The sequence below is a fragment of the Pelobates fuscus genome, chromosome 4 (assembly GCF_036172605.1).
Source record: "Pelobates fuscus isolate aPelFus1 chromosome 4, aPelFus1.pri, whole genome shotgun sequence".
NCBI classification, from domain to species: Eukaryota; Metazoa; Chordata; class Amphibia; order Anura; family Pelobatidae; genus Pelobates; species Pelobates fuscus.
Genome location: NC_086320.1, coordinates 260,192,853 through 260,206,534, shown reverse-complemented (window position 1 = coordinate 260,206,534; position 13,682 = coordinate 260,192,853). Strand labels below are relative to the sequence as shown.

Below are 13,682 nucleotides of genomic sequence, written 5' to 3'. Positions count from 1 at the left end.
ACCTGCGAGTCCATCGATACTGTGGGCCCGCGCGCCCGAAAGACTGCTATACATTCTTTTTTGGCACATGTTGTGCTTTGGTTATTATACTCAAATGCATATGGAGACCTGCGAGTCTCAATGTGAACTTTACGATCCGAAATAAAAATTATATTTACAAAAAAAAAAAAAAACAAGGATTTCCTCTTTAACACCCTACCAATATGAAAAGCGATTATGCACTTGTTAGCTATTAATGAACATGAATTGTATCACTGATAAAACTGGTAATTAAATAACAATACTTACAGACACAGAATCGAGATCAGAAGATACACTTGCCACTAAAGTCAAATCATCATCTTTCTCAAGCTTGGGCAAAATATCTGATTAAAAATAGAAGTGTTAAGAAATTATATACGGAAGAGATCAATTTAAAACCACATTCTTTATAGTTCCACATGTCACGCCCAAATTCATTACATATGCAAAACTGTTTGGCACAAACATAAAAAAAACATAGGCCTTCAATGTAATATTGTTGGTACTTTCCAAATGACTTAATATTTTTGGATAACTTTTAAAACGATGTAATATATATATATATTTTAATTATTTTTTAATATTTAGATATTTTTTGATATTAATATTTTCTTATATATTTTCTTATATTTTTTTTTTATATTTCAATATGTTGATAAAAATATATTTTAAAAGTTTATCCAAAAAAATATTAAATCGTTTGAAAAGCTTATTCAATGAAATTAAATTGAGGCCATAGTTGAATATGATAATGCATGTGAAATGATCTAATTCTTAACCTTAATGACATTTTACATTGAAGCAAGCTTAATTTTCTTGCAGTTTTACTACCTACTCCTGAATATCACATTTAAATGGTACTTGTAATGCCACTTTGCTCTTGTCACAAATGAATCCCTGTTCAGATTCCATCTTTACGTTGTACTAGCCAAATCGCTCATCTTCCCTTCTGGCAGACAGACTATCGACTATAGACTCTTGACGATGTCTGTCTGCAGGAGAACACATTTACAGGCTTCCACAATAGGGGCAGTATTGAGAAGAAGGATTACACCCATGAAGTCTGACTAATGGTGGCACTGGATCCATAAGGAAGGTTTTTTGTTGGAGCAATCCTTTAATTGTTCAACAGATGACTATGGATCTTCCTCAAACCCTCTAGAACAGTGTTTCCCAACCCAGTCCTCAAGGCACACCTACCAGTCCAGGATTTAAGGATTACCCAGTTTTGTCTAAGGTGTTTTTAGAAAAAAAAGAAAAAACACCTTAGACAAAACTGGGTAATCCTTAAATCCTGGACTGGTAGGTGTGCCTTGAGGACTGGGTTGGGAAACACTGCTCTAGAACACAAGAAGCTATTCATGGGCGCAAGCATTTGCAACTTTGAAGTCTAAATACACATGATAAGGGGCTCAAAACCTATACACAACTCTTGAAAAGACACTTAAAATAGAAAGCACTCCAAAAAATATGCATTTTTTAAAGTTGATATAAAAATGCCTAAATTAATTATAGTGACAATATAATGAATCCACTGGTTTTTAACATATCATTAGAGGTACCTGGTACCCTGCTGTGCTGTAGCTCTTGCTGTAATGACAAAATACAGCAGGTTTAAAGGTTGATAGGGGTCTTAGAATTCTATGCTGGCTAAGAATCACAGGAGTCAGAGTTTCACGGCATTATGAAGGCAGGTACTTCCTAGCACTAAGTTCCCCTTAACTTTAAGCCCTCCAACCCAATCAATTCTCAAACAGGCTAAAAAAAAAAACCTGGCTACAAATCTCCTCTTAACCAGAGTCTTATTCTATTGTCCTTCCTAAGGGATGTTATTACAGGTGTTGCTGCATTCTAATAAACAATATGACATTTCATGGTTGATATAAGACATTTGCATGTAAAATATTTGATTATGCAAAATAGTAAAAAGATTCCATAGCCCAGGTAAGCTTTAAATTGCAAGTAAAAAAAAAGTGATAGAAATGCTTACCAATTATATCTTACACATAATTTATGGTGACGCACAAGCACAAGTACAATAGGCATTGTAATCACTATATTGCAAAGGAAAGGTGAGAGTGCATTTTCTTACCCAATTGTTTTTTTCTTGCTTAATTTATAACTGATATGTGGAATTTATTTTCCCTTTCAAGCACTATGATGAAAAACACTAAACGTATCCACACCATAATACTGAGAAAATGTGGATCAAGTCATAAAAAGTGAGAGATTGAGGCAGTTAATGGACTAATAAAAGCAGAGAGAACATTAGAGGTCACAAAGGGTTCTTGAAAGATTTGGTATCATTGTGCTACAGATTTTTATAACAAGTGGATGATGCTGGCAGAGCAGGTGGCATTAAGCACACTTATCAGTGTTCAGTGGGTTTATGATAACATAAAGTAATTGTTTAACCCAAAAATGAACACAGAAATGCTGAAAGAAACTGACTCAGAGGTTGATATCTCTAACAGTAAAAAGTGGTTGTTGAAAACTGGTTAAGGAAGAAAACCAGCACTCATTGTTTAATGAAGTATTTTAGTTGATGTTTGGCACAATAAAGACAGTATAATTTTATGTTGTGAGTGCCTTGTAAAGTACTTGGCTTGGCTAACTGGCTGGAAAGGCGGATTTAGAAGATAATTAGCATTTATTTCATGTATTTTGTCCAATGCAGCTAAATTAAAAATGTGTTTATTGAATTGGCAGGTCTACTCTTGACGTAATCTGCATACTGCATTGCTTATTAACATGAACTTTCAAAGATAAATATTTTAATATAAAACAGTGAAACATAATTACTGATTGTGTATGACTCTTAAAATCTCCAGGATGCCTACTTAAAAAAAATAAAAAAATAAAAACCTTTGATGGCTTTTTCTTAATTTTTATATAAGTTCATATTTCTTACATTTACACAAATCCTGACAATCACAACAGGAAATCAATGGCATAATTGAAAGAGAAATATTTATAATTTTCAGTCTTAGCAGTGTAAATAATCCTTCAAATGCCTCTCCCTCCAAAACTGCCAGAAAATGTAAAGAAAAATAAATCAGAAGGTTTGATGAGTTTGGTTATTTATGGAAAAATAACATGCAGGAGACACACTAGTGTCTTACTACAGCTTAAAGGGAACCAATATAAATATGTACTGTATGATATGTTAAAGTATTCAAATAATACAAATTTGTAATGACCTTAGCCAGTTAAGTTAAATATATCAGTGTTTTTATACCCTCATCCAAAGATAATGACTGCATGGGGATTACAAAAATCTCAAATGTTTTCTTTAAAAATTTTCAAATATGTCTATAATGAAAACACATTTGATTAAGTTTGTTGTATTTATTAATTTGCGCAACCATCCCTTTTCAACATGAATGCATTTGATCAAAATCAACTGAGAGGTTTATTCAATTAACAGACACTCATAGTAAAGTGAAAATGGAGCTGCAAATAACATTGGCCAAACTTGCTAAATTGGAGAAACTCCATTCGGGATAAATCTTTTTTTTTTAATAAACCCTGAGCTACATCATTTAATACCCCGATAACAATGATAAAAATGTATTTATAATTTTGTGGTTGCGATTATATTTTCAAGCGTACCTTGGGTTTTTGAGGCTTCTTTGATAATCCTCTGAAGTTCTTTCATTTCTACATCCAATTCTTCATAGTTGATATCCCTGGACTCAACTTTAGGAGCTTGGAAAAGAGATGGATCGGTTCCAAAATAGGAGCACTGTAAATGGCCGCAATCGCTAAGTGTGACAATAATTCCTTTCAAGTCCCTGTCAGCGAAAAAGAGAACATGCATTAAGCAAAATTGATATGAATGCATAATAATCAGTGGGCAGCACATTATCACTGGAAAGTTCAAGGTTAATTAGTCACTCTGTTTAGTTTAAAGCAAACTAGCTGTCCATAAAACGTGTGAATGACAAAGACACATTTTTGTATGTTTATATTTTCGACCAGTAGTTTGCTTTGTGCAATCGCACAAACGGAAACAAATATGTATTTAAACTGACTTCTCCTTGAAGATGGGAACAGCAGTAGATGCATGGTCACCCAACTCACAATGCTCTTAAAAGGACAATGTAGGCACCCAGACCACTTCAGCTCATTGGAGTGGTTTGGGTGCAATGTCCCATTTCCTTTAACCCTGCAATAATAATTATTGTAGTTTCTGAGAAACTGCAATAATTACCTTGCAGGGTTTACTCCTCCTCTAGTGGCTGTCTACCAGACAGCCACTAGAGGCACTTCCGGAATTGGAACTGACTTTGGTCCGTTAAATGATGCTGGACGTCCTCATGCTATGCAGTGTCAGATGTTCACCATAGGAAAGCATTCAATAATGCTCTCCCTATGGGGAAATCCTAATGTGAGGGCGGCCAATGCCACGCATGCGCATTAGGTCTCCCACGTCGGTGGGGGAAGACCGCGGGCGGAGCTTAACCCAGTGCAGAGGGACATCTGCGCTGGATTCAGGTGAGTGACTGAAGGTGTTTTAACCCCTTGAGCCATGCAGGAGGGCGGGCGCGAGGGGTGGGGGGCCACTGTAGGAATCTACAGTGCCAGTAAAACGGCTTTGTTTTCGTGGCACTATAGAATCCTTTTAAACATTGTCAGAGACCCAAATTTTGCACAAAGCAAAGCAATTGGGGGAATTATGATGTACAATTCATACTGAAACAAACAAAAATGAAATGTGGACCCTGCATGCAGGTACTGACATAGGGATTAAGAATAATTGGCCAACATTATGGGTGCATTCTAGGCATTACAGGATGCAGCATAAAACATTTGTTTATATTATTCGTCTTCATATATTTTGTTAAGTACAAATGGGAGCACATAGTAAATATCAAAAGTTATTCTCTATAAAACATAATATACAGAGGAATACTTTAACATTAATAATAATAATAATTAATAAAAGAATATTTAGTCAGCATCCCTAATTAAAGGAAACAGGCTGTCAGGCTGCCAGTACTGTACAAACAGAGAGAAAATTATAAAATGGGTAACAATAAAAACTGGAGTTAAGTGCCAGGAAGCACCTGTTGGAAAGAAATGGCATTTCTTAAAATGCCTTACAATCCTAGATTAATTACTACTCAGTCATAGAAGCAATGCTAAATGAACAGTATAGGGTCAGGAACACAAACATGTATTCCTGACACTATAGTATTATTCAAAGCAAATCACAATGTTTTCCCATAGGAAAGCAATGGATTGGCTAAGACTGCCAAAGAGGCAGATCAGGGGCAGAGTTAGCACAAGCCAAACACAGCACTGGCCAATCGGTATATCCTTATATAAATGCATTGTATGCAGAGGGTTGAGACACTGTGCAGCACTGCCCCAGGAAGCACTTATGGTAGCCATATGAAGAGTGGCCAGTGGAGGTATCCCTAGGCTGTAATGTAAACACTGCATTTTCTCTGAAAAGACAGTGTATACTGCAAAAAGCCTAGAGGGAATGATTATACTCAAATGAACAAATACAATAAGCTGAAGTTGTTCTGGTGACTATAGTGTCTCTATAAATGTATGAAATTAAAAGAGTATTTCAAGAACCACAACCACTACAGCTCACTATAATGGTTATACTGGCAAATGTGTCCTGGCGCCCCATTCCCCCCCCACTGCATACATTATAGGGATACTATAGGCATCAAAATAATTGTAGCGTAATGAAGCAGATGTGGTGTATGTTTCCTTTCCCTGTAGTCTCATTTAAACCACTTTTGTTTCTGTTTATGCAGCCCTAGCCACACCTCCCCTGGTTGTGACTCACATACAAATATGGTTTAATTTTCAATTAGATGTTAATTAACTCTCTTTAGACGTTTTTTTTTTTCCCCTGCTCTGTAACTTGAATAGTAATCACACACACAGGAGGCTTCTGCAGGGTCTACAGACAACAGAGCAGGAGATAAGAAATTCTAAATTAAACAGAATGTGCAATAAAGAAAGTTTAAACATTAGATCTCTGTTTACAGTAAGGCTGTGCGAGTCACATGTAGCGAGGTGTGACTAGGGGTGCATTAACAAAGTGACTTAACTCTTAAATGGCTGAGACCTGAACAGAGAGACTGCAGGGGCATTATCTATACATCAAAACTGCTTTATTAAGCAAAAGGCGTTTTAGAGGCTATAGTTGTCCTTTTAAAGCATGACTACATTCTGAAAACATATTTCAGTCTTGTTCTAAATTATTTTTGAATTTCTATGGTCTCTTTTTAGTAGCCACTGCATTTTTCACACACAACAAATATGATTAAGTGGCTACTAAAAAAGACTGTGCATACCCCATTTGTAATACCTTGGGTTGTCTACTTTTGCAAATGGTATGCCATCATGGAGGTTATTCTTATTCCTGTGCTACCATACAGTCTCAAAGGCAAAGTAACCAATCTGGCGAATTTCAATGTGAAAAAAATGTAACATGCTAAATTTGACCCTATAACTTTCCAAAACACCATAAAACCTGTACACCGGGGGTACTGTTTTACATGTGAGACATTGCTAAATACAAATATGTGTACTTTCTTGCAGTAAAAGCAAATCGTATTATGACATTTACAGTAAAAATGTCATGCAGAACTAAAAAAATTACAAAATGTCTTAATTTCTCCCATTTTTTTAAAATATTTTATTCATATTAAATTATGTTTCATAGCTAAATATTTGATGTTTAATAAAAGAGCTATTTCTCCTGAATAAAATGGTATATAATAAATGTGGGCGCACTTAATATAAAGAGGTGAATTATGGTTAAACAGACATATGGTCAAATTGTAAGTTTTGCTTATGTTTTATTTTGATCAAAATATGTACATTTGGGCAGGCCTTAAGGAGTTAAACTTGATGTTCCTTATTTTGCTGTAGTTAATCTCACTATTAATTAAACATGCAGTTGGCTACTGGCTTTTGAAAACTGAGTTGTAGTAAACACTATTTTTTGATTTGCAGAGGCATGAATTTGACACGTTCTACCTTGGAATAATTACAACTTAAACAATGCTGGGTATTAATATTAATAACACTATAAACTGTAAATATGAGAATTACTATTTTGGGCTTAGTTGTGTAGGGGTTATATTATAAGACCAATAAATGTTGTGGGGGGCATTAGCCTGAGGTTTTGGTTTAGGTCCCTCAAAAAATACCGGTTTAAATCGTTTAATACATGGGGTATATCTAGGTAGAATTAAATTGACGTTGTAAAAGTGAGTTAATGCTAAATAAATGACTACGTTTTACTAGCAATATTTTTTGCAATAATTTCTGTTAGGTTCACCTCCAAAACTATGAATATTAATATTAATATTAAGAATAAGAATAATAATAAAAACTTCCTACTTAGATCATTTCCAACAGAAATAAAATTGCCACAGTGGACTTGGAAAATACCTTTATTTCTGAAGACCAGAAAGGCGTGATTTGAAGAGGAAACATTTTGAAAGAGCAAACAGTAACATTTTCATTACTGCTTGCAAAGTACAAACGTTTCCAAGTAATTTTTACATCGAGGCACATGTTACCAATTCTAATGGGAACTTTAATATGGTTGTATAATATAAAATTTGATGAAAACAGTGTTCCAGATTCAATCTGGAAGGTTTTCAGTGTTTAAATTCTATATCTTATCTCATACAGTGTAATTTACAGTATGAAACAGTATTTATTTTCAGTTCTGCAAAATCAATTACCGTGTCTGGTACAAATAGAGTGCCACCTGTAATTTCAATCACCTTTCTCACAAAAAGATCTCAGTGGTCTATAATTTTACATTATTTATAGAGCATTTTGTGTATGCAAGTGGCTTGAAAGGCTTAGAAACCCTAATTTCTAAAAGCAGTGTTGTTTACATAATCAAAAGTTAAACCGTGCTGTTGCGTTTTTATATATATATATATATATATAAATATATATAAAAATTGAGAAATGTCTTTTTCCCCATAGTTTAAAGGATCACTATAGGGTCAGGAACACAAACATGTATTCCTGACCCTATAGAGTTAAAACCACCATCTAGCCCCCCTGAGCCCCTCATGCCTCCATAAATATAGCAAACTCTTACTGTATTTAAGCCTGAAGCTGTAACTCTGCATGCTGTTTGCCTCAGAAAAAAAAAAACAGTCTGCTGACATCATCAGAAGTGATAGCCTGATCCAATCACAGTGCTTCCCCGTAGGATTGGCTGAGACTGACAAGGAGGCAGATCGGGGCAGAGCCAGCATGATTCAAACACAGCCCTGGCCAATCAGCATCTCCTCATAGAGATGAATTGAATAAATTAATCTCTATGAGGAAAGTCCAGTGTCTGCATGCAGAGGGAGGAGATAATGAATGTTTGGATGCATTTTAGGCGGCCATGACCCAGGAAGGATCTCTAACAGCCATCTAAGGAGTGACCAGTGAAGTTATCACTAGGCTGTAATATAAACACTGCATTTTCTCTGAAAAGACAGTGTTTACAGCAAAAATCCTGAAGGTAATGATTCTACTCACCAGAACAAATTCAATAGCTGTAGTTGTTCTGGTGACTATAGTGCCCCTTTAAGTATCCTTACCAATAAATGTATTTTAAACTGTGTGAGCAAGTAAGACACAGAAAATAGTGGGCTACAAAAAGGTGCAAATGACTAAATTGCAATGACTGCCCATAGAATCCATACAATAACGTTTAGCAAACGTGTACAAGGAGGAACAAGTAGTACTTTGCAAACCTGCTCCACTGCAGACCCAGGAGTTCAACACCACTCTGGTAGAATGGTTGGTAAACCATAATGACTGTTAGTCATCAATTTGTTCTCCAAATCTTATGCAGGCAGAATCAGAGGATTAAAGGACCACTATAGGCATCCCCTTTGAAATGGGATACTTCTCCATCAAGCACTTCAATAAGCGTTTCATATGATTCAATACTATTAGTAAGACTTTTCAAAGGCTTTGTCTACCAAAATCCCCAGATACGTTAATAGTGACTTCTGTAATTTTTTTGAATAGCTTTTCTAACAGTCTGACAGTCATTAAATTGAGGCCTATATCATAGTTACATAGTTAGATAGCTGAAAAGAGACTTGCGTCCATCAAGTTCAGCCTTCCTCACACCTGTTTTTTGCTGTTGATCCAAAAGAGAAAAAAAAAAAAAAAAAAAAAAACCCCAGTTTGAAGCACAATTTTGCAACAAGCTAGGACAAAAAATTCCTTATTGACCCCAGAATGGCAGTCAGATTTATCCTTGAATCAAGCAGTTATTACCCTACATTGAAAGATTATATCCTTGAATATTCTGTCTTTGCAAGTATGCATCTAGTAGCTGTTTGAACATCTGTATGGACTCTGATAAAACCACTTCTTCAGGCAGAGAATTCCACATCCTGATTGTTCTTACAGTAAAAAAACCTTTCCTTTGCCTTAGACGAAATCTTCTTTCTTCCAGTCTAAACGCATGGCCTCGTGTCCTATGTAAAGTCCGGTTTGTGAATAGATTTCCACACAATGGTTTGTATTGGCCCCGAATATATTTGTATAATGTTATCATATCCCCTCTCAGGCGACGTTTTTCGTATATCGTATTTACTTGGATCTAACGCGCCATCAAATCTAATGTACACCTCCATTTTTTGAAACCTGGAAGTTGAAAAATATTTTTGCTGACAGATGTAATGCGCATTTACACAAGAAGATACTGCTATACAACATTGTGCTACAATGAAAATGTTTATTGCCATAGTAACATTGGTGGTATTTCAATTTTAGTGTTACATGTTAAGTCTATTCTTTCTTAAGCCCTCTTTCACGAACAAAATTTGCCTGTGTGAATTCGCCAGAATGGAATTCGCTTGTTTGAATTTGTCTGTTTTCATTCACCTGTGTGATTTCGACAGAAAATATAGAATTTTGCCCCACATGCGCATTCAGGTTTTGGAAACTTTATTTTTTTTTTAATTTTTTTTTTTAAATGTCAGCATTAGATTTGAGTAAATACGGTATTATGTCTAGCAATACATAAATAACATTTTTTTTTTGTAGCATGTTACTTTATCTCAATTAGGAAGCAATTCCACTTATACAATTGTGTCAATAGTTTAAATTTGTGAGCACATTGAACTAATCAATGAAAGACACTATCTAAATCATGCCAAATTGTGTAAAATTTCTAAAATCATACATCTTTCCTATCATATCATGAATTATATAGCCATTTGTACCCAAGTATGGTACTGCAAATGAGTAAGTTTTTTTCGTCTTCAATTTACACATATTCCTAAAGTATGCTGAATAAACATAATTTGAGAAAATGTATACATTACTAAACTAAAAATATTTTTTCTGCAGGAATTCAGACTATTTTAAATTTTATTAATTACACAAGTGGGGCACTTTAGTTATCAGGATTATTGGGGCATCCCATAACAGCTTATATAATAAACATTTATAAATCACTCTTATAGGTATAGACATTTTATTACACATTCTGGTTGCATGAGTCATAATAAATGGGATATAGGCATTTTGTGTAGTTTTGAAAAATGAATAGCAACCGATTTATCTACAGAAGTCACCATTAAAGGGACACTGTAGGCACCCAGACCACTTCAACTAATTGAAGTGGTCTGGGTGCTGTGACCCTTTTGCCCTTAGTGCTGCAATGTAAAATACTACAGTTCCAGAGAACTAACAGACAGCCACTAGAGGGCTTCCAGAATCCAAACTGACTTTTGGTCCGTTATCTGATGCTGGAGGTCCTCACAGACCTCCAGCTTTAGATTTTCCTCATAGGAAAGCATTGAATAATGCTTTCCTATAGGGAGGTCAAATGTGTGCGCGCCCATTGTTATGCATGCGGATGACTCCCCCACCCGTTGACGGCGGCGGGGGAGGAGCGTGGACAGAACCTGACCTTGGCGTTGGATTCAGGTAAGTGGCTGAAGGGGTTTAACCCCTTTGAGCCCTGCGGGAGGGGTGACCTATTAACCCTATAGTGCCAGGAAAACGGCTTTGTTTTCCTGGCACTATATGATCCCTTTAAAGTCTTGGGAATTTTTGTACACAAATCATTTGGAGAGCTTCATAGAACTTAGAGGACTATACATTTTGATAGAACTTAACTACTTTCAAAAGTACCCTCTTTTTGGAATTGTAATTTTGTGTAGTTTTTAAAAATATACAGCAATAAGGGATTACATATGTTATTCCTGTTAATTTTATGGCAGGGTTTAGTAAAGTAAAAAAATAAATAAAATGCTAACCATTTTTCGAATACATATATCTACCAAAACAAACAAATATATAATTCTACACGTTAAAGGATCACTATAGTGTCAGGAAAACAAATCAGTTTTCCTGACACTATAGTAACCTGAGGGTGCCCCTCTCACGTGGTTAATACCCCTTCAGTAACTCACGTACTTCCACCGCCGGGCTCCCTTACCTCTCCTCCCCCGCCGACGTTAGCTCCCCGTATGACGTCAGCGGAGCGGAATGCGCATTCAAAGGGTCCATAGGAAATCCTATGGACGCTCTGCGCGATGGAGGCATAATATGCCTCCAGAGTCGCAGATGCGCCTCTAGTGGCTGTCAAACAGCCACTAGAGGTTGGCTTAACCCCAAATGTAAACATAGCAGTTTCTCTGAAACTGCTATGTTTACAGCAGGCAGGGTTAACCCTAGAGGGACCTGGCACCCAGACCACTTAATTGAGCTGAAGTGGTCTGGGTGACTATAGCGGACTGGACCCTGCACCAGAGTCTGCCCCAGTTTCCTGGAGGGGACTGCTTGCTCGCCTCCTGCCCAGTGATTATGGTCCCGGGAAGAGGGGATCCTTTAAAGAACTATATTTGGGCATCATGGGGTTTATAATGCTGTCCCTGGCCCTTTAAATACTCTGGAGCAGTGTTTGTACTTTTAAACTGGCACTAAGATTATAATTTTTTAGATAACATGGAATGAAAGAACAAAATAGGAAAACAGTAGTCATATGCATGTGATACTTAGTAATGAGCAGTTATTACATTTTAGGTTTTGGTTTCCACTATTACAATTCTGAAATGTATTAATAAGCAATAACTTGGGGATACCCATTTGGTATTCTTAATAAGAAAAAGATTGTTCCACCGTAAGCAACTTTACTTACAGCATCACATAAAATTGCAGACAAGCCAAAATCAGCACCCATTTAAGAAGGATTACAATGCCAAGTAAATGGCACAAAATATTTTATCAGGCAATCTGACAATTACCTTATCCTTTTAGATGTTAATGTTTTGAGTTGCAGTTACAGGTTAGTTATGATTTTCTACCTGTGAATCCCAGAGAATTGTATTACAGATTATCATCGGTGGAGCACCTTCTCAGAGGCTTAAAAGTCCACTTACAATGAAAGTGAAGAAAACAGAAATGTTGAAATCATGAAATAAGATAAAGTTTTAGTCACACAAAACACATGCAACATGATGTAAAAATGGAGAACACATAAAACTAGTACATGCTGTGCCAACATAAAACAATAGTGTGATAATCCTTTTTTTGGCTTTCATTCGGGTTATTGTTAAGTGTAATACAATCTAACTATTCATGATAGTGATGTTTTACAGTGATGAGCAATGCTGTTTTCTGCAGGGATAAGATGGCTGTCAAAGGGACAATATAGTCACCAGAACAACTACAGCTTATTGCATTTGTTCTGGTGAGTAGAATCATTACCTTCAAGCTTTTTGCTGTAAACACTGTCTTTTCAGAGAAAATGCAGTGTTTACATTACAGCCTAGTGATAACTTCACTGGTCACTCCTTAGATGGCTAGAGATCCTTCCTGGGTCATGGCTGCCTAAAATGCATCCAAACATTCAGTGTCTCCTCCCTCTGCATGCAGACACTGAACTTTCCTCATAGAGATTCATTTATTCAATTCATCTCTATGAGGAGATGCTGATTGTCCAGGGCTGTGTTTGAATCATGCTGGCTCTGCCCCTGATCTGCCTCCTTGTCAGTCTCAGCTAATCCTATGGGGAAGCACTGTGTATTTGATCAGGCCACCACTTCTGATGATGTCAGGAGACTGCTTGTCTTTCTGAGTCAAACAGCATGCAGAGTTACAGCTTCAGGCTTGAATACAGTAAGATTTTTACTATATTTATGGAGGCATGAGGGCCCCAGGGGGGCTAGATGGTGGTTTTAACACAATAGGGTCAGGAATACATGTTTGTGGTCCTGACCCTATGGTGATCTTTTAACAATCAGTGGGCTTCTTACCCTTACTAAGCATCTACACTAATTAATCACATTTATCAGTTATTGCAGAAATAAATCCCTTTTATGAAAGCTTAAATACAGTATTAAACAAACATATTTCTCTACAAATTTAAAATAATCACATTTAACCCTTAGATAGCCAAACATGTAATTCATTATTTGTTTTAACACCAACCCTGTGAGCATTGCATTGGAATGAAATAAGTAGCTCGTAACTAATGCTTCCAGCATTTGTGGGACAAAAATTGCCCAGCATGTTGAGAAGGCATTATTGGATTAGGGGATTAGGAGTGAATTTACATCAATGTGTCCAATAAAGACATAAAATAATCATTTATTTTCAATGTCTTAATAATATTCAATGTAACTATTATAATCTAGATG

At 36.1% G+C, this 13,682-nt stretch overlaps 1 protein-coding gene across 3 annotated transcripts in view; it reads right to left on the bottom strand.

The window, feature by feature from the left end:
* BBS9 (Bardet-Biedl syndrome 9) overlaps positions 1-13,682 on the bottom strand; it is a 448,879-nt gene that overhangs the window by 232,924 nt on the left and 202,273 nt on the right. For all 3 annotated transcript variants that reach the window (XM_063452070.1, XM_063452069.1, XM_063452071.1), the window contains exons 10-11: positions 3,634-3,815; positions 289-365 (exon numbers count right to left, since the gene is read on the bottom strand). In XM_063452070.1, the coding sequence (XP_063308140.1) occupies positions 289-365; positions 3,634-3,815 (259 nt within the window). The remainder of the gene's footprint in view (positions 1-288; positions 366-3,633; positions 3,816-13,682) is intronic.